At 41.6% G+C, this 22,148-nt stretch overlaps 1 protein-coding gene across 4 annotated transcripts in view; it reads left to right on the forward strand.

The window, feature by feature from the left end:
- The first annotated feature begins 343 nt into the window (after positions 1-343).
- RNF111 (ring finger protein 111) overlaps positions 344-22,148 on the forward strand; it is a 45,650-nt gene continuing 23,845 nt past the window's right edge. For all 4 annotated transcript variants that reach the window (XM_084293610.1, XM_084293611.1, XM_084293612.1 and 1 more), the window contains exons 1-3: positions 344-450; positions 11,050-11,945; positions 21,279-21,405. In XM_084293610.1, coding sequence (XP_084149736.1) covers positions 11,069-11,945; positions 21,279-21,405 — 1,004 coding nt within the window. In that variant the 5' untranslated portion in view covers positions 344-450; positions 11,050-11,068. The remainder of the gene's footprint in view (positions 451-11,049; positions 11,946-21,278; positions 21,406-22,148) is intronic.

Here is a 22,148-nt window from a genome sequence, read left to right on the forward strand (position 1 = left end):
AGCGCTTCCCCTAAGATGCTCTGCGGACAGCGGCTGCCGCGCCCCGTCCTGCCCTGCTGGGCTTTGTGCCTGACGTGCCCCAAGCAACTGACACCGAAGGGCGCAGCGCCTGTGTTTTATTGCGTGATTTTACTGGATTTGGTTCCTTTTTTCACCTTGCCCTTCGAGGTTAGTGTCCCCCCCCCCCCTCACCCGGGCCGGGGCGGGCTCCAGCGCGGCGCCGCCCCTTGGCGGCTGCGCTTTGCGGGCTGTAAAGCAGCGCCGGGTGTCGCGCCGAGCCGCGCCGCGCCGAGCCGAGCCCAGCCGCGCCTGGGCAGCGCCGGGGGCTGCGCAACAACAAAACCGCGCCCGCCGCCAGCCCGGGCGGCTCCGCGGGGGGCGCCGGGCACCGGGCCGGGGCCGCGGGGACCCTCCGGGGCCGCTCCTTCCCCGCCTCGGCCTCGCTCTCAGGTACCGGGCGGGGCGGCGGCGGGTGGAGGGGCCGGGGGGGGGCTGCGGGCTGCCCCTGCTCTCCTCTCCCCTCTTCTCCCCTCTCCGTTCCTCATCTCCCTGCCCCTCCGCCCCGCTCCCCGGCCGGTGGCGGGGGCTGCCCGCGGCGGGGCCGGGCCGGGCCGCTCGGGGCCGTTCGTCCCCTCGGGGCCGCCCCCTCAGAGCGGGGCCCGGCGGGGGGGGAGTGGGGGCCCCGCTGCGGGCTGGGGGGGCCCCGCTCCGGGCCGCGCTCGGCGGTCTCCTTGGGAATCGGTCACAGAATTTCCCCTCCTGGGAACGAGTCCTGGTTGCGCCCGTAACCGCCCCAACGGCCCCCGGCTCCTGCCCTCACCGTCTGAGGCACCCAGCCTGGTAAGCAAGGAGGCTGTGACCCTGCGGGGGGCAGGCCGGCCCCTCGGGGGTGCAGGGGAGCGGGGAGGTGCGAGGCACGCTGTCCTTCAGGTGGTGTTTCAGCCGGGCGTACAATGGTGGGGGTCTTGTTGGGTTTGAGTTCGCTCTTCCACGGCCTCGCATGGCTTTGTGAGACCCCCAGCGAGGCCTGGCTGCCTCGGCTGATCGGTGGCAGCCTTCGTGCCTCCCCCTCCGGCACTGCGCCGAAAGAAGATACCACATGGAAGTTAGGGGCTCGCTGGAATTGTAAAACCTTATCTGGTTCTTGGTGGGATTACTTCAGAAAATAATATTTAATGAAAACAAAAGAATCAACTGCTGGGCAGGGGCACCTCTAGGTAACATCGCGGTGGAATAGCAGTGTTATAAGCTAATAAAGGAGAGCCGGGTTAGCAGGTGGGGAAATAAGGCTTACCTTGCCTTTGTTGTAGCTAGTGAGAAATTCCAGAAACAGATTAATTCTGTTTGCTTGGTGAAATATTTTTTGAGGGAAATCATATGAAAAGAATTGGAATGTTTTGTCACTCTTAAAAATTAAAGCTTCTAATAGTTGGCATACACGTAGCTCTTGCTGCCTAAGTAGCTTTACACCAATGTAAATGTTCTTATTCCTCCTTTTTTGGGATAGAGGAACTTTACTGACCAACCCCCTCTCCCCCCCAAAAAAAAAAAGAGCTATTAGCCGGGATTATCTGTGGTTCAGGTTGTGCTCTTGTTCGTGTGCAGGGCTTGATAGGGAAAGATGTGATTGATGTGATCTCTGTGCTTGTGAATGTCTGGTCACCTGTCGTGCTCTTATCCACAGTAGAAAATGACCTCTTTTTGAATTCATAGAACAGGAAAGTCTGTGCACATCTTGTGTTTCATTTGATTTAACTAAAAGGGTATAAGACACCAAGCTTCCTATTTTAAAACTCTTGAAGTTATGCATATTGAAACTTCTTTATTCACAGTTGAAGCCTCTACAGCTAGCGCTGCAGTTATGTCTAGCGTTGGGAGCCCGGGGGTGAACAGCAGCCCTAAGCATTTATGCATATTTCAGATGGCCTTTCAAAATCTGCATGAGAGCATTCTGACCTTTCAGAAGTGTCTTTCTTGAAGCAGGGACTTTTGTAACGTGTACCAAGAGTAGTATATCTTGGTAGATCCATGACGTTATCAACACTTTATCTTCAAATTACTAGTTTTGTACACCTTTGTAAGCAGTTACAATAGCCTAGTTTTTCAGCAGAGGAGGCTGTGCTGCAATAACAGTTAGCTGACATCAGTTACGGTATTTTTTTTTTTTTTTCTTAAAGTCAAGAACCTTTCATCTCAGTTGTTTCCATTTCCTCCAGTAGTGAAGACTTGAATTTGAGAAGATAAAGGTACTAGTGCCCCATCCCCAGCTGATGAAGTCCAGAGGTCAAGGTGTCAGGCAGTTTAATAAATGGGGAAAAAGTACAGGGGTGCGGGGCATCAGGACAACTTAATTCAGAGGTAAACAATGGGGTTAGCACGGGGAGAGATGGATTTGCCACAGGCAGATGTTATATAAAGGTTTCCCAACAGCTTTACTAACCCATAACTTCTTTAAGGTCAATTTTATCACCGGGTCTGTAGTGCTTCAATTCTTTGCATGTCATTTAAAGAGATTTAGAAATATGATAGGAAATAGGATAGGAAATCTGCACAACATAAGAATAGAATAGTTATTCCCAGTCATAGTCCCTAAAGATTTTGCAGTGTGAGTGGTAGTGATCAGCTGCTGCTGAAGTCTGCAGTGCTCTTAAAAGAAACGCGAAATGCATCCTTAGTTTTTACGCTAGTAAACTTCGTTCAGAAAACAAGGCCTAGGTTTAGTGTTGTTTTTTTTTTTTTTTTGTGGTGGTTTAATGTCAGGCCAAACAGAGACCCCTAATACAAAAAAGGGGAAGAGAGAAGAGAATATGTTTCGTTCACTAGCCCAGAATTTTATAGTTGATGCAATTTGGAAAAGTAACGGCTGTGACTTGAAATGATGTTTTCCTTACTATTTACCAAATGAAACTTCTTTGGAAAAGGCTTGTCCGAGACTACCAGCAAGAGACTTCCTTCTCTATTTGGGTAGGGGAGGGAGGGTGGTGGCAATCAAGTGCCATCCTGATAATACCTGGCTGCTGTCAAGTGAAATGTTTGAGTTTTACCCACAGCTGCTTTGCTCTAGTAGGTGAAAGGACTGGAGAAGGTTCATTCTCCTTCCATCTTAACCTGGCACGTCTACTTTGTTTAGTGTCTGCAGATTCTCCTACTTCTCACCGGCTTCCTAAAGAACAGCGTAACCCTGCATTAATGCTTAATTTCTTAGTTCTCACCTGCAGGATTTTTGTTAGCAGTCATAGCAAAGATCATGTCATACTTAGCTCCTTAGGGCTTTATCAAGAAGCGTTTGCAAAATGATACTGCATTAGGAACAGTTAAGTGTACCTGAAAGGTCAAAACTGCCGGAGGGACTAATAAATAAATTGTTAAATTATTTTTGATGGCTATATAATTCAGAGTTTCCCTAAGCATCTCTGGAAGCAATTCTCTTAAAGTTGGCTGAAGCAGAATCCCCAGTTAAGATCTTAAGTCTAGTAAAAGAGCAAGTGTATTTTTGTCATTCTTTTGTAAAGCTACAACTCCTTACTCCCAAATTCACTGCAGTTATGTTTGTCTTGGAGTTCACCGAAGCCAAAGCATTCCTGATTGCCAAATCATAATGCTTCTGTCTTAAAACAGTGATTTACATGGTGTTAGTGTAGTTAACAGAGTTTAAGCCTATGACAGAGCAGAGAAATGTCTAGACTGAAGAATGTGCTCGTGAGCACCGTGTTTGTCAAATCCACCTGCTTGCATCTGTTGTGCGAAGGCAAATGGATTCCTTGCCCAAGCGGGTAAGTGCACGTTAATGCTTTGGTGCTTGGATTTCCCTGGGTGCCTTAACCATCCTGGGCTGATTCATAGCGTATCGCAGGGGAACTTGCTTGTTGTTCAGAGGGCTCTGTGCAGAGCTGTTCCTAGCCTGCCAGCTCATCTAGCTGAGGTGCATCCAGCTGCGCATGCTCCTGTGGGCTCCTTCCATTCCAGCTGGAATCAGGCCACAGATCCATCCAGTCCTCGGGAAGAGCTCTTCTGCCGTAGCTGTCCTGTGCTGGGTTCTCCTCAAAGATGTAAGAGACAGTGCAGTGCTTTCAGTGGCCTCTTGACTAAAAAGAATAAACAGAAATTCAATGGTAGTAAGTCTCAGAGGTGAATGCGAACATGGCGTAACAGAGGCTTTCTGCACCTACTTTAAAGGTGGCCTGATGTTCTGGTTGTCAGATGATTGCGTTACTGCTGTGAATTGACTAGTGCATGAGGAAACAGACCTGGAAGGAGGTTTTTTTCAGACATAAAATTAAGGAGTCTGCTGGTCCAGAGGCTGGTTTCTGTTGGTTACGTGTACTGTGGTTTGACTTACCTTTGAGATGCCTCTGCAAGGTTAATAAGAGTAGTACTGTACTTACAGTAGCATTGTTTCACTTGGAGAGTAGCCTTCCCACATCATCCATGGTTCCTAGAAGTGGCTGCATGGGGTCAGTAATCCTGCCTGCCCTGCCGTGCTGTGGCTCAGGTAAAACTAGCGCCCCTCTCCAAAGCACTGCCAAAGCCTTCCCGCAGGGCTGGCTGTAACGGAGTGTCTTTAGGAGGCTGCCAGCAAGAACCTGTTTCCAAACGCTGTCATGCAGCTGATAACTAATACTATACGTTGTTCTGATGTGCTGTACCTTTGTGTAGGGCAAACGGTAAGTTTTCTGCCCGGGGAATTCTCAGGCAGTTCTGTCGCTCAAAAATCACGGCATCCGTTACTGCTCCAGCTGCGTTAGGGCACAAAAAGGGAAATGGAGAGCGGTTGGGAAATTGGGAGTGATGCCACCTAACAGCAAAGCAAACGTAACAGAAATTCAGATCGGCTTTTGGTTGTTGCTGTTTTGTAAAGGTGTGTAGATTTTAAACCATCAATTGTTTTATTTTCCAGCAAAGATTAAAAGACCAAAATACAGTATACTAAAAATATGGTGTTAAACTCTAAAAGAGCGCCGTTTCTCATTACACAGTGAAAAAGAACAACAGTCAAAAGCAAAGCTGGGTGGTTCTGAAGTGATTGCACTTGTTTTGCTGACACTGGGACTGAATTTTGAATGTTTGTGTTCTTGCTGCTCGACATCGTACGATTTCCCCTGCTTGATAGTGTTGAAATGCATAGGGCGTGACTGCGCCTTCAAGGCTTACAGGTGTTTTGTCCTGAGCTGCTTCAGTGAGCCCTTTGGTTTTGTTGAAGCAGAGCATGGTAGCACTGCGATTCATTCTTTGTGGCATTGTAATAGCTTCTCAAATGGCTCCCAATCCCCTGGCAACCTCAGTTGGGTTGGGGTCATGCATTAATCAGTCTTGTTTGGCTCTCTGCCCTTGAGGAAGGGGAGTAGTAGTACTTAGGTTATCTTGCGTTTGCCCAAGGACTTGTACAAATTTTAAAAGTGTAAGTTTCTAAGTTTACGCCTTCTCTGGTGTCTTGGTCCATCTGGTGGAAAAGCCTTGCTGAAAGAATAAAAATGCATCTTTTACTAACAGGACAAGGATGACTGTTGGTGTTCCAAGATGCAGTTTGTACTCTACTTTCATTCACTGGTCCATGCTTTGAGCTCTTGATAGCCCTGTCTGCCAGTTCAGAAAAAATACTGTGCTAGGAACAGTATACAAAACAAGGTCTGTGGGCGTGTGCCAGAGGCTAACAGAAGTTTTCTCATGAAGACAGCCGTACCCATGTTAGCTTACAGGAGTGAAAATAATGTTAAAAGTGAAAATAATGTAAAAATGGCTTTTATAGAAACCATTTGATAGTACTAAGGAAGGGAGTAATTTTTAAAATTGTAATGGTGAGTTCAGATAGCATATGCAAAGAAAATACAAGGTAGGACTTAGTAAAGGATTTACATATGGAAAGTGATAGAAACTTTGTCTGAAAGAATCTTAAATAGCTTCGCTTGCCTGGTGTCCCTGTATGCATGGGCAGCTGAGGTGGGTTCATAAGTGGTCCAAGATACCACGGAGTTGTTATGGAAATGAAATTGCTGCATTCTTTCAGGGTGATGATAGCAGTATGTTCTGCAAGCTCTCGGTACTCCCCAGAGCCATCATATTTGGAAGAATTTTTTCCCTCTATTGTCCTCTAGGTTTAACCCTGGTTACCTGACTGACTTGTAAGTGCATTTAGGGTCTGTGCGGTGGGGAGTGCGTGGAGGCAAGGGGAAATCACCGTAATGAGAGAGGAGAGGGAAACAGAAGAAGATCTGGTACCTAAAGGGGGTAGAGGAAAGCTGGGGAGGGACTCTTTGTCAGGGGATGTAGTGATAGGACAAGGAGTAACAGCTTTAAACTAAAATAGGGCAGGTTTAGATTAGATATAGGGAAGAAATTATTTAATATTAGAGTGGTGAGGCACTGGCCCAGGCTGCCCAGAGAAGCTGTGGCTGCCCCATCCCTGGCAGTGCTCGAGGCCAGGTTGGATAGGGCTTTGGGCAGCCTGGGCTGGTTGGGGGTGTCCAGTGGGATTGGAATCAGGTGATATTTAAGGTCCCTTCCACCCCAAAGCATTCTGTGATGTAAGGTGGGGAAATAGCTGACTTGAGATGAAGCTTTTTTCCTTGCTGCTTTCCATCAAGCCTAGGAAGGCAGGCTTCCTAGAACTCTACCAAAATAGTTCAGCCAGGAAATACCTTTTATATGGCTCTCTGGGTGCAGGTGTGTATTACACCAACAAGGCAGAGACCGGTGATTTGGGGTTATGTAAGAAGCCTGCTCTGAAGGTGAGCGGGAGGTGTGCAGTGGCTGGCTGGCCGTGTGTCAGAGCACAGTGTGCGTACTGTAGACACCTTGGAGGGAGTTGATCAAGGTGCTTTTTGATGCCTAAAAAGGTTGTTTCTTGGTAACAAAGGGAGCTGAGTATATTTTACAATCTACCTGAAAATACATCTTCAAAATAACGATAGATTACTTATATTCATCAAGTTTACATGAAAATTTGAGTTCATGTGTCTTGAACTGTTGCACTTTTTTATTGTGCTGCTTGACTGTCAGTAGTGAAACTAATTCTTAATGCCACCTTGCTCTCTGATAACTCATGTGCTTTGCTTTTATGTGATCAGAAACTTTTGTCTGATGTAAAGATCTCAAAACTTCTGTTTTGACTGATTGAGCAGTTTCGAAGGACTTCCCCAATTCACATGAGCGTTCTTGCAGTGCTGCATGGCCTGCGGGGACTGATGCCAATATTCTTCAGTTCGTGCAGTCAGTGGATAAGTTGTGGATGGGGCACTTCTCGATTCTGAATCGAGTCATACACTTTAGAGAGGAACTTAGATGTATGGTTTTCAGATAGCTCTGTTTCCAGCTGTTCAAGTCTTCATTTAAAATGGCATAAAAGGTGTTACCTCCTTTTTCTTTCCTCTCAGAGTCTTGATTCCCTATGTTAAAAAGGAAGAGGAGCACTTACTGCATCTTGTTGCTTTCTGAAAAAGCTTCTGAGGACTATTTTAGTGGGCGATTTTGTAGGACCTTCTAATAATTTAACAGCAGATAATATTCTAATGACTTTTAATTCATTGCATAGTATTTTTGTAGTCCCTCTTAAAGTTTGTCTTAAATTCTGTGTAAAACACTGGACTTGTACGTAGCATGTATTTCTTTCACCTGAACACTAAAAATCTTAGGAAATTGGACTCCAGTTGAATAGTAAGCTATTCATCTTGCTTCTGTCTTTTCTGCTGATTTTTTGTTCAAAGATTTCTAATAGCACTTCTGAATGAATAGGTTATTAGTAATTGTTGATAGCCACCATTCACTTCAAAAATGTTTAAGCTGTTTGTGTAATTTTTAAATGGCAGCCAGCAGCTCTCAGATGAGCAAGCAGTCCATCAGGATGTGTATTGACTAGCAAAAATGAAAGGTTCTTGATTATTTACTTAAATGAGTTACTGCTGACTTTCCCCTGTTTTTAGTAGTGCAAACACACAAGGTATTTGGCTCCGAGTTACCTGACTGTAATATCTAGGCTGCTTACTGGAGGAAAGCTAAGCTAGTAACTGTTTCACGTGTGCTGGTTTTCACTGTGTGGTGGTTGAGGTGTTTTTGTCATCTTGGAGTAGTTTGAAGTTTCTCAGAGTGTAAAGTTTCTCACTTTGTATTTTTGCTGTAACTTCAATACCTCTGTTTTAGTGCAGTGGCCTCTGTGCTGCAGTAAGCAGCTTACATAAAGGTGTATGCTTTGTGGTTGCATAATGAGAAAATTTGTTGGTTTTGTTCGTGTTTCTTTATTGAGAAATTCAGAATTAAATTGAATTATTCCTTTAGTTTATCATAATACAAGAACAGCAAACTTGTGAATAGGCCAGGAGTGTAGTGTAACGTAAGTCGTGATCATGTTCAAAGGGAGCAACCTCTGAATAAATTAATGTTTTCCTTTGTTTACCAAATCTAAGTGTTTTGTGGATTTTCTGAAAGAGTTGTGGTGAAATATAGGGTTATTGTGGGAGGGGCTGGCTTGTATTTGGATTGTGGAAAAGTTTTGTGTTGTGTTTCTATGAAATAGTAGTGCTGAAATAACAGGCCAAAGGAGCTGCTTAAAGGTGACCTTGTAAGGATGAGAGAGACTTTGTATTCCTTCATCTCTGTGTGCTTATAACAGCTTTGAATTCCAATTTCATGTTCTTATTAGAATTAAATATTGTAAAATGGAAGTCTTGGTTCCAGAGAGAGATGGTATTGGGGAGGGGGGGCGGGTAAGCAAGTGAGAACTGGTATTTTCCTTCAGGAGCTGTCAGGAGCAGAGAGCAATTCCAGTGCTTTTGTAGAGGCCTTTTCTCATTTTTGTTTACTGTGAAAACTTACACTCTCTTAATATTTGTCCCCAGTTTGTTTCAAATTTTGCATCTTTGTTATTTAGTCCTAGACAGGGAGGTAGCCTTACAGCACATGCCACTAAATTGTACTGCAGTAAATTACGAACATGTGCAGCAGCTCCGCTAGCACTTGGACATGAGAAATACCTCCTACTGCCGGTTGTGTTTCGTTGAAGTGAAAGTAAGAGGCCGACCTGCTGCATGTACTGACAGGAAGAGTTAGAGGTTTAACAGCCCTTAAATGCTTAGTCCGACTTGCGTGCAGTGAGCTTTCAACCTACAGCATATGGTTATATTTTCCATCAGTAATTCCGGTAGAAAACAGCAGTGCTTTTGTAGCTGACGCAGGGTGTAGGTCTCGCGTTTAACAGTAACTGTCAGAGATGTTTGTAGGATTCCTGGTGAGAAGACTTGAATGATCTTTTCAGCTGGGGTTCTGGTGTCCACAAGACTCTTGATTTCCAGGAAGATCCAGTGAACATCTTGGTTTCTTTAGGGCTTAGCACTGCAACATTTATACCTTGTGCAGATTTTTTTTCAGATTGCATCACTTGAAGAATTAGATGAGTTGCTTATGGCTGTGAGGAGAGCACAGGCTGACAGGGATAACGCGTACATTTAGACCCGTTGCCAATTCAGACAAGTCTTTCATAAGAACATGAACAGCACCTGGCTCACAGCTGCTCCTGGAAGTACCAGTGTGTGGAACAATCTCAGAAATGTTAATTTGACTCTGTGTTGTAGTTTCAGTCTTGTATTGATTAATTCTATGACAGTGACCGGGAGCTTTAAATGCTGGCAACAAGTAAGAACATGTCAGCCTTCTGAAAACTGAATTTGGTGGTTCAGGCAGAAGATGCTGACTGGAGTAGGCAGTGCTACCTACCAGAGATCTTACCGTTGCTGGCTTAGTCTTTCTTGTGGCCTCGCGGATGTACCAGATGTGCTGCTTGAGGAGCCTCATTTCCACATGAGCTACAATTACGCAGGTTTTTTTTTTTTTTTTTGACGCAGCCTCCTGGTTAAGCCAGGTACCACTGGTTACGTGTGTATGCAATGAATCAGGCGGGTGTCTGATCTGACTGGGAAATCTTTCTCAGTTTGGTCAGCTCTGTAGTCTGTTTCAGTGTATTAACACTTCTGGCAGAAGAGCACAGGAGGTGTTCTTCAAGCGAGCTGAGGGGGTGGCAGTAAAGAGGGAGCACTTAGCTGCTTAAGTAGTACAAGTGGCAGATGTCTACAGTAGCCTTATTTATATGAGGTGCAAAAAAAAAAAGTTGTATTACTTGCAGTAAAGAGTGCTTCGGTGGTTATCACAGCGGGAACCAAATTCTTTTGTCACTTCCTTTTGGGAATTTAAGCAGAAAGCAGAGGTGCCAGGTGAAGCAGGTAGAAGGTCAAGTATTACTGAGGTTATTGTTTTGTTTTCCTCTCTGTAGTCACCTGGTACACAAGTTTTTATTAGAAATGGTCTTTGAGGCTAACTTTGCATGTTATCAGCCTGGTATTTGACCCGGAGGGGAGCCCGTCTGGTGCTGACTATTAAGGGTACATGTGATAGATGCTCAATTTCTATTGCGGAGTAGAACATGGGCTGAAAACAGCTTTGTATGTACACTATACTATTAATGTGTGGTTATTTATTCTCTTTAAATAAACTGATGGTTTTCTATTACTTTACCCCAAAATAGTAAGGTTCAAAATGTCTCCTGTTTTATTCGTTCCCTTGTCAGAAAGTAATCATGAATTCGAAGTAACTCATTTTTATAGCTCAGTTGTTGCCGTACTGTATCATGCATTGTATGCAAGGCATTCAAAGTCTGTATAAGAATACAGTTTAGTTGATGGTTAAATATTGGAGCTCTTTAGCTCAAGGTCATGCAATTTCTGTAAACAGTAGCCTGTAAAACTCATGCTTAACCGTTGGTAAAACAGACATTCATGTGTTTTGCAGACATAGGTTGATATTTCCTCCGTGAAAGCGGTAGTATTTTTGCTGCCTACAGGAACGTCTATTCAATGCAAGTAGTATAGTTGAGTCTTAACTAAAAACTACATGTCAAGCAGTATTTATAATATTGTTATGAAACACTTGTTTCATTTATTCCTGTTTCACTTTTCCTGAGGGATGGGGAGTCTTATCAATAAATGACAAATGACTTTTTTCTTACTTTGGTCTTGAAAAAATCCATTGCTTTCTTTTTTTCTAATGCATATCTGTTTTTATTTCTAGGCCTTTCTTAAAACTTTCCATGTCTAAATGGACTCCTGAATGTAATATAGTTTATACTCTAAAAGCGGATATGAAGAGTGAAGTTCCTTCTGATGCACCAAAGAGACAGGAGAGTCTGAAGGGGATCCTCTTGAACCCTGAGCCTATTGGGGCAGCCAAAAGCTTCCCTGCAGAAGTTGAGATGATTGCTAGTAAAGTAGGGAATGAGTTCTCTCACTTATGTGGTGATTCTCAAAAGCAGAAGGAAATGAATGGCAACCGTACAGACCCAGACAAAAGTATTGTGGTGCGAAAAAAACGCAAGAGCCAGCAGGCTGGTCCTTCATATACTCAGAATTGTCCTGATAAAGAAAACCAAGGAATCTTAGGATTAAGACAGCATCTAGAAACACAGAGTGAAGACAATGACTCTTCTTTTAGTGACTGTATCTCTTCACCTTCATCCAGCCTACATTTTGGAGACTCTGACACAGTAACGTCTGAAGAAGAAAAAGATGCTCCTGTAAGACACCCTCAGGCAGTGTTGAATACTACAAGTAGAACTCATAGTGCAAGGTCACAAAAGTGGCCTCGGACTGAGGCAGACTCTGTACCTGGGTTATTAATGAAAAGGCCCTGTTTTCACAGCAGTTCTTTGAGAAGACTTCCTTATAGAAAGAGATTTGTGAAAACCAGTTCCTCACAGCGGACACAGAACCAAAAAGAACGAATTTTAATGCAGAGGAAAAAACGGGAAGTGTTAGCTCGGAGAAAGTACGCTTTACTACCCAGCTCTAGCAGTTCAAGTGAGAATGATCTTAGTAGTGAATCTTCTTCCAGTTCATCTACTGAAGGGGAGGAAGACTTATTTGTGTCAACTGGTGAAAACCACCAGAACAATACAGCTGTTCCTTCAGGTAAAACTGAATTCCTGAGTTACTTTTGTTATGGAGCTTTTGCTATGTGCAGTATGCTTTTTTTTTCAATTTATAGGTGCTTTGGAGTGTTTGGTTTTGTGTTTTTTAAAGAAGTTATACTGCAAGTAGACTTAACTATAATAATAATTTGAACATTAGACTATAAATTCTTGGGAAAAGCACATTGATAACTTCCAGTAAAATTACAAATTGAGAATCCTCCAATGTAAAAGGTGAAGTTAATGGTCTAAACAAGGTGCTGGAACATTGTTGAATCTAATTAGTCACATGCCGTGGAATTGTTCCATTTTAAAGTTATTTTAAATAGCATTAAAGATGTTAACTTTTACACTGGAATTGCTAAACTTTGTAATACTGTTTTGTTAACCGATTGTGGAAATGGTCTCAGGACGTAGGAAGAGGTATCTATAACATGTCTGCTAATATAATTAACAATGCTTGACAACTTTAAAAAGACAAGGTCACTGTGATAATAATGTGAAATAGGATTAGTGGAAGGTAGCTTTATTATTGCAATAATAAAAGCAAATTCTAAGGCCTGAAGTTGTGGAAAGCAGAGTATTGTATATATACCAAATACTTAGTCAGTGAATGATCTTGCAGTTGTTTACAGAGATGCTTCTCTAGTATGTCTTGATAGGTATTTAAGGATATGCTCAAATGTTATTTTTCTCCTCCTCTACCACTTGTCTTAGAATTCCGTTCTTCATAAAGTTGCCAAGAGAAAGGCAGTTGCAAGACTGGGGCCAGTTATATTCATGATGTTGCAGTTGTGCCTTCTGTGAATCATTTCAGCTTTTTGTTGAGCATGGAGAGGTAGATACACAGGACGTTACATAGTGTTAGTCTGTGCTGCCATGTTTCATTTATCTATTGTTCAATGACAAATGCGTTTTACAAAACGAAACAGTATCTTGGACTGTGCTGATCTTTATTCAAAGAAAAATGGACTGAAATTGCAAGTACAAGGTAAAAAATCTGTATGTTCATGTTAGGGCACAACGCATGCTTGAACAGAACCACAGTACTAAATAGATTATTACTTATTCATTGTTGTAGGAAATAATTTAAATGCTATTCTTTAATATACTGTTTTAATACAAGAAGTAAAATTTGTAATGCAAAAATCTTACTCATGCAGTGTTAGGACTGCATAAATAACTCTAAAATGGGAGGACAATTGCGCAGGCTTAATTATCTCCATGCACATTCGTGAGGACAGAAATGCAATTTTTAAGCTTTGAAAAGTTACGTGTCTGAAATTCATGTCCAAGCGTAGAGAAGGTACAAGTTGTAAATAATTAACGTAAGAGGACATGCATACATTCATACTAAAAACAAGTTTGGGAAATTACTATGTCAACACTTCCTATTTCCTGGTTAATCATTTCTTCTCGTTTTCAGAGAGGATGAACTTACTTGTAACTGTAGAATGATGTAGGACCATTAACAATGCTCTTTCCACATGCAAGCACACACAGTGTGCCAGGCAACAGTGAAACCAGTAAATGGATGAGGAAACGTAGGTTATGGCTTCTCAGGCAACCATCTATTTCTAACCACGATAAATGTATTTATGGAGAGAACTTGCAGTTATGTTTTAATCTACTTGAACTGCTAAAACCTATTGCACTTTTAAAACTAAAATTCGATTAACGCCATGTCTGAACTTCTCTTTCCGTTGAAGGGTAGAACACAAGGATTTCTACAGCAGGGCTTTCCTTAGGTATTTGAAAAGAGTCTGTTAGAGAGCTCTTTAAAAATGGATGTAATAATCACTGAATATTCAAGCTGGTCAGGTAAATTCTAATAATAATTGTGTGATGTTATTCTGATGGTCGGGAGACTGGAATTTGCAATTTGTTTCATGTAGTCATGTGAAAAAGTAAATATATTGTCTGATAGCTTTATTTTTATACTTGCTACTTGAAACATGCGTTGAAAAGCACATTTAATTAATTTGAGGTAGTATTCATTCTCACATTGATTAACTCGGCACCAATTGAGATGAAACTACTGGTGTAAGTTGTAACTGAAATAAGTTACACTTAAAGAATATGTATTATGGTGGCTGTACTTCAGAATTAACACTTTCAGTGAGCTGAGAAGTAATTCTGGGCTAGGAGATACAAATACTGTATTTCTTTTTCCAGTGGACACATTGATGGAAAGGCTTTGAGCGTTTTATTTACATGGATGATAGAATGGGAAGTTGAGCAGACTTCCTTTGTGCTAGTGCCCTATTTTTAGTAAGAGAAGAGCCTGATTAACACTTCATGTAGCTTTTTGGTTATATAAGGTATTTCTAGTTAGTGAGCTAATTAGGACAAAAATGGGGCTGACTGAGAAAGTAATATTTAATTCCTCTCTATAGTGAGCAAGCATGATGATGTTAGATATCTATATGGAGAGGATTGTATTGCTAGCAATGCTACCCTAGGCTGTTACTGTTTGGGAAGATTCCCCTCACCCCCCTCTAGATTGGCACTCGAGGGTTGTGTATGCATCTGCTGCAAGGACACGATATATTGAAAGGCAAAGATCTTCCACTACGATTGGGAGGCCTGCAGCATATATTTAGAAGTACTAGAGGGGGGTCTTAGGAAAGGAGAAGAAGAATCAGAAAAGGAAAAATACTATTTTAAAAGATACGGTAGTAACTAAATGCCTACTAAGCAGTCAGCACAGTGATGTGACTATTGTTGTGGCCTACTTGCTAGCAGTTTGTGTGAAGGATATGTCAAAAATACTTCTTTGTTTCAAACATTCATTTTTTTTCTAAAGACACAATGCATTTAAAGACTTGGCAATTTTGATTAACATACACTGTTAGTAAAAAATATTTGACTATTGCAAGAAATCAAAATAACACATCTTTTGAGTCAACGAAGTAATACATGAGTTCCTGTAGGTAATGAAATTAACTTGGTTATTTTTGGAAAATGATGTGAATGGAGGTCTGCATTTTCTTTGTTATTCTTTTAATGATGCCTTTTATAAAATCTTTACTACACCTTCACCCCCCCCCCCCCCCCCCCCCCCCAAAAAAAAAAAATCACAACAGAAAAACACACCCAAAGAAACCAATGCTTTACAGAGTTTGTCTACCTTTTTCTCTTCTGTTACAGGGCTTCAGCTATTCTTCTGGTGGAATTTAGGTGCTTTGGGAATAGAAGGGGATTGAGCAAGTACCAAGTCAGGACACCTGGGACTGGATTAGGTTGTTTTACCACCTGTTGGTCATAAAGGGCAGCTGTCCTCATTAATTTGGAGATGACCAGATGAGGCTTGTTCAGGGGAGGGAGGAGAGTTTGGGGACATGGACAATGTAAAAACAACTCAGTGCAGTTCAATGATGTGGTTACACTTGAAATTGCAGTGCTACTAGGGCTATCTATTCTAATCTATATGTTGCTCAGTTAATAGTAATTGAAATAGGGGGCTCACAGTTAAAGATGTTGCCGTTTGCAGTCATTTTACTGTAAAATGGGTATTTGATTGTGCTTTGTTAGGTAGCCCAGAAACTTTTCTCTAACCCTTAGAGGGAGGACCTGTGTAAACACCTATAGAGAAAATCCTGTGGCTTTGCATCTTGTTACTGGCTTTGGATCTCTGTAGCATTGTAATGAGACTTCTCTGATACTCTGGTACTGACAGCATTTTCAGCTTGGACCTAAAATGGCTGGGGTTGCCATTTGGAGACAGCCAGCACTTCAGAAAAAGCTAGAAGTGGAGCAGGTTTTAGCTTCACATACTCTCAGTTGGCAGTAAATCTAAACCATGAATAATGGGAAGTGTTATTTAAAAAAAAAAAAGTATAATTTTGTACTGTTATAAATTGTTGGCCTAATAGGCCTTCGAATTCCTTGCAAGCCAGACTTTGTATTTTTTCTGATTGCTGGTGCTAGACAGGTCTTGTCACTTTGCTTAGAATGTGATGCTGATGAGAAGCTGCTCCAGCTTTTGTTCAAGGCTGATTGGAACAAGCTTCTGTTAAAAAAGAATGATGAGCCCCAATCCACTCCCGTATTTGTTGTGTGTCTTCCAAGAATGTTGAATGTAGACATCTGATATTTTAGAAGCCAGAGCCTGGTGAAAATGCTAATCCGAACATGAAGTGCTACTTGTTTGCATTAACGGGTTTCTGTTAACAGCTCAAGATGAGCACATATGAAATGGAAATGAGCTGTCTTTTGTTAATGATTTTTCAGTTACTTAATTTCTGCTAAAATTACACCGTGCTCTTTTCTTCCCACAGTAACTGATGCAGGTCATAATTAAGAGCTTTTATCTCAGTAGCGAACAAGGAAACCAATCTGTGTCCTTTCTACTGTGTTACTGGACGGGGGCTAGGGAAGAGCTCCGAGTAGTGCGGAAGGCAGCACCTGGCTGTGTGAGCAGCCCCCGTTAGCTATTCTCACCGTACCTACCCGATGTGAATTGAAGCTTTAAATAACTGCAGTAATCAGTTAGCTTGGGGATTCACTTCAGCACTTCACTGACTGCTGCAGCGTTTTGTGCTGGAAATACGTTACAGAGCTGGTTTGCTGTGGCATTGCTGATAGGGCTGAGGCCTGTGTGCTTGGTTACAACATAAGTAGAGTCTGGGCTTATTAACCCACATGAGCATACCTCACAGTTGGGTGAGATCCCCTAAATTCTGGTGCCTGACTCCCTTTTCCGCTAGGGTGCAGAGTCATAGGCAATTGCATGTTTTTGCAGATTTCTCCCATCTTGCACAGCTGTTGAAAAGTATGTTCCACACAAGTCACACGTAAAACTCATTAACGCTATTAGGATATTATCAATTTCAAGCTGAATTACTAACCAGGTAGTGAACTTGAACTTGCCATCACAAGGTGCTGCAGAGGCAGGTAGTGCCAGCGAGTTCAGAAGGGCGTTAGATGCTTACTGACAGCTGCCCATCAACAGCAAGCAGGCAAGGATACGCTTCCTGGTGTTTGTAACGGAGTAGTGACTGCTCAGTGGTAGGACAAATTTCAAATAAAGGTTGTAGCCTGGATTTTCTACTTTCAGAGCATTTTTTTTTTTTTTTGTGTGTGTTGCAGCTGATAGAGAATATGGGTCGGAACAGGCCCTTGGTCTGATCTAGTGAAAGCTTGGAACTCAAAATAAGTCATCTTTGTCACTGGAAATTGACTTCTTACTTTAAGTATCTTCTGTTTTCACTTATGGCTTGGTCAGGCTGTCTCATTTGAAATCGCATGTGGTAAAAGTTGTTGACTATTTTACATGTAGTATTTCATCTGGTTAAAATCTAGCAACGTACCCTCCAGGAAGGACAGTAGTTGGCCAAGCATAACCTTGGATGTTACAGCAGCAATATTTATGTCCTTTGTAGGAAATGGGTGCTAACTGGTGACTGCTAAATCTCTAAGCCATGCTATGGTCTGTCAAAGTGAAGTGATATTACTGTGTGTAAAGCCCTGCTTGTTTACAACCTCTGGGTTATTGAAGCATTTAAGATTAAAACTTGCTTCCCAGAACTGCTCGTGGTCTGTCAGCAGCACCTAGCAGATATACTTCTGACGTTGCAGTTTTCTGGGGAGAAGTTACGCTCATTTAAAGGTCTGAATACTGGATGGCAGAGTGTTACTCAAGAGTTGTACTTGGCTCAGTAAATTAATCTGACAGATTTGCTGTCTTGGTGGCATAGGGCCTGTGGTGGGGGTTGTTTTGCTTGTTAAGGGGTGAGTATCATTTGAGCCTGCTTGAATTTGGGTTCATGCCAGTCTACTTCATCCTTTCCCCTAGGCTGGCTGAGCACTAGGTTTTTAATATAAAGAAGGGTTTAAAAAGCTTCAATTGCTAACTACTAACAAAACCTAATTGCTAACTACTGCTAATATCTCTGAGTTTGTGAGGTTATGAGGAACTTAAAAACTGAAATTTGGTGTCTTGTATGTGCTGTAAAATATAAGTTGTGGATGTAGGTAGGGCAAATAATAATAATAATAAAACAACAACAACAAAGTTTGTAACTTTCAGAAGTTTTGGTTTTAACAAGCTCGTTTAAAAATGTTGAATGAATCCTTCAGTGGTAGCCCAAAGGCTAATTTCGTCACAAAACATAGCAAGTGAACTATTCTCCAGTTTGTTACTCAGGAGACAGCAGAGTGGTGTATACCTACAGGAGGGTTGTTTTCTGCTTGCTGTATAACCGTAGGTGTTACGCTGAGAGCAGGGGGGCAGGGGAGACAACAAGGAAAAAAAATATAAGTCTGGGTAACTATTTTGCTGCCATCAGTCCAATGACTCTTCTTCGTGAAGAATGAATAATTTCCAGTAGTACAGGATTGTTATAGTAACACTCATACAAATTCAGCTGTTCTCTTGCAGGATAGATCATTGAGATGATACATTGATGAGTGATGTATTAATATTTATAATTTATGATCAAGTTTGTTAGAGTTCATTCCAGGAGAAGGTGACTGGTTAGTGACTGGTACATCTATTAAAACAAATAATTGTGTACCTTGTGATGGCAAACTATATAAAAACATCCTGTGTGGTGGACTGTGGGGTCAGAAATAATACTGAGGACAAAATGCAAGTATTTTCACACTTTGTGCATTCTTGGGTTTGGATATTTTCTGGTTTTGTTTTTCCCCTTGTCTCTTGGTGTGTTCTATAAATTACAAAGCACATTAAAACTGGGTTTTATTGAAAATAATTGTCTGACTACAGAAGAGGAACTTGATAAGGATTACGAACATTACCTCAGTGGTCTTTGTTTCTGAAATGTTGCTGTTCAGCTGATCTTTTTAAAGTTATTGTTCAGATAAAAGTATGTAATGAAATTGGTTTATATTGGTAGATTGGTCAACTTTTATATGCCATTCTCCAAACAACTACAGTGTTCCTGAAATACACAAGGTTCACATACATGCAATTTTTCCTTTTGGTGTTCTTCTAATAAACTTTACGCAGAAGACCCTTTTAAAGAAAAGGGGGTACAAAGTTTGTTGTGTATGATCATAATTTAACATTCCTCTCTCTACTCCCTAGGAATATAATCTTACAAATGCTTGTAAGGCATTTATTGTAGCTTAGACTTTTGTTGCTAGTCTTCATTTTGCAGTGTATTACTGATTCATTGTGTAGTTCTGAAAGTGCTCTGGCATGAAAACCCAATCAGTTTGTGCTTTTGACTTCAGGAGACCCACTGGAAAGCATAAGCAGGTAGGAAGGCGGAAGGTTGGAATATAGCCACGCTGGATCCTATTTATAGTACCTTTGGCTATTTTCCTGAAGACTTCCTTTATTATTTTGGAGGTTATAAAACCTGTTCAGCTAGTGACAGGCCTGATGCTTTCTACAGTCTGACTAATGTATAGTCCGTAAAATCACGTCTTAGCTAAAGATTTGCTTTAAAAAAAATCAACTTTAAAAGGTGGAAAGGTGGGCATCTGAATTGCATGGATATTCAATTGAGAGTTGCTTTTGGTTTTCATGAGAAGCTTGCATCAGAGCTCAAAGCAGAGAGATGCACGCTGGAATTACACAGCATATGGTTTCGGCCTCAGGGAGGTGCTCTTTGTGTTCAGAAATACTGAGATCTCTCTTCAGCCTAAATCTTCTTGCTTTTTGACCTGTCTTAAACTTAAATAACTACTGAGGCTGAGGCGGTTTAGACTCCCAGGAGTGCTTTCAAATTTACTATACTTAAAGCAGTGCGTGTTTGGAAGCCAAGAGATGGGGTAAAAAACAGTCACGTGTTTTCTAACTGACCTTTCACCAGCTGCGTAGCTGGTTGGTTTTACCTGAGAAGTTCCTAAGATTGTTTTGCGTAAGGAAGCTGTTGCGCATTCGCCTGTGACCTGTAAGATGTCAGCAGCATGACATTTACTTTCTGCTCAACATGGTGAAGACTTCAGCTGCAGCTTTTTCACTTTGAGTAAATGCCCCCCTGTATTTTTTGGTTTCAGTGTCTGACTTTGCTTTTGAGACGCTGTAGTAATGTGCTCGGTTTCTGCCAATATTTTCAAATGAGTTCCGTGACTTAATTTTGTCACACACTGCTTGTGCTTGTGACATTTTGGTGAATAACAGCATTTGGAAGTATGGCTGTTCCCATCGTCAGGCACCAGTCTCTCTGGGAGCAGTGTGACCAGAAACAAAGGAAAGCTGTTGGTTTGTCAACGCATAAAAAAGTTGGTGCTTGAGGGGAATAAGAGGGAGGGTGGCCCACCCCCCAACCTCCGAAATCTATTAGTCTTTGCTGCTTCACTTATAATGGCACAGCTAAGAAGTTGCAGAGCTCTTGTGGAGCCCTTCTGCTAGACCAGGGAGCTGTTGCCTGCTGTGAATGAATGAAGAAAGGAGCATGCACCTTGTTTTGGGGCAGAACAGTCCATACAGGACAGAATTACTGACTAGAGTGAGGCCAAATTCTTTAAGCACTTTTCTTAGAGAAATTCTCAGATCTCAAAATGGTAGACTTTGTTCTTTCTAAGGTAGAAAGCTCATTTATTTAATAAATTCCTTTGTGTTCAGTGGCATTGGAACAGTGAGTAAATTTATAGCTCAATTTAAGTATTCTAGGTATTCAAACTTGTCATTGCCAGTATTGTAGCTACAGAGAAGGGTTCCCATATGTATGGGTATTAGACTGGAACTTTAACCACTCTTCCTAAAGCAGGAATTATTTCCTGTCAAATCTTGTCTCTGAGTTGACTTTGTGAAGTATTTGGTTTATTTTTACCGCTGATAGTTCCATTTTTAACTTTGCCAGTCTATTATATGATTGTGAATGCCAATGAAAGTGTAGACTTAAAGATGTTATAAGCATCAATGCATTTGTGGTCTTCAATTTGTTTTGGAAATGAATAACGTTTCTTAGTTGGTACATTGCTTTTCCTGTTGCTGTTGTCTAGCCTTAAGGTTAGATTTGAATACGTATGAACATACAAAAAAAAATAAAGCTATTAAATAATAATAAACCACTCCTGCTTTGCTAGTTTCAAAGCTTTTGGTTTTACATTAAATGACTGAATTTCATTGGTGTTACAGCTGATAAAATTAGCCAGAATCACTTCCAATACACAGTAGAATGTAAATTTGCACATCTGTAGCTTCCCCCCCCTCTTTGTCATCTTCCTTTTACTCATAAATACTTAAAGCAGAATTGCTACCTCTCATAATTAGGTCATGTATTTGACAGTTGCACCTAAAGTTTTGACATAAACTATGAAATGCACCTACATTTTAAGTCAAGGGGGAAAAAAGTCTCATAAATGACAGCTTTTAAAATTAAGTATGCAAACTTTCTTCTTCCTCTTTCCTCATTAGGAAGTATTGATGAAGATGTTGTGGTGATTGAAGCATCCTCCACTCCCCAGGTCACTGCTAATGAAGAAATAAACGTTACCTCAACGGATAGTGAAGTGGAGATTGTCACAGTTGGTGAGAGCTACAGGTGAGTAAGACTGGTGTCTCTTTGTATTAGTAAAATTTTGCTTGACTCAGTGTTTGTCACAAGGGTCTGTATCATTAAAAGCCCATAAGGTAATGTTACAGAAATTCTATACTACCAGGCCTAGTATGCATTTATGATTCCAAAAGAGAAAAAGTCAAACCCCACAGCTTTGCTAAAGCTTGAAAATACAACTGATGGATTTGGTGAGGTGGCTGTGGGTAGTGTGTCTGAGAGGGAGAACTTCAGGGAAGCAAAGCTGTGTAGTGTGATCCTAGAGAGAGCAACCTTGCTCTGAAAGCATCTTTCTGTGAAGCCACTGTCTCATAATGTTTTCCTGTTCTTCTGCGCCCCTATGGAAATTTTGCTCCATATTTGTCAGGTTCTCTAAAATCTAATAGAGAGGACTTCCTTGAAGTGGAAGACTTGAAACTGTCATGTGCATGGGACTGTTGGAGATGCCTACCAATTAAATACACTTGTTTGTGAACATGAGGACAAAACTGTGGAATATGAAGAATGGCCATCAATTTTTTATAAAATGACAAAGGAAAAATAGACAGTAAAATATACAAACATCCTGTGTGTTTCTCAGCAGATTGTGCTTTCATTAATGTAATTTTAAAGTTAAAAAACAGATGGATTTTCCTACAGACATCACTTCATTGGAATAAATGGCATATCCTAGCAAAACTCATTTCATGGTTTAGTCAGGTGTGTGCATAATGAGGGGGATTTCATGAGTG

This window comes from Netta rufina (assembly GCF_964035555.1).
Source record: "Netta rufina genome assembly, chromosome: 11".
Taxonomy (NCBI): domain Eukaryota; kingdom Metazoa; phylum Chordata; class Aves; order Anseriformes; family Anatidae; genus Netta; species Netta rufina.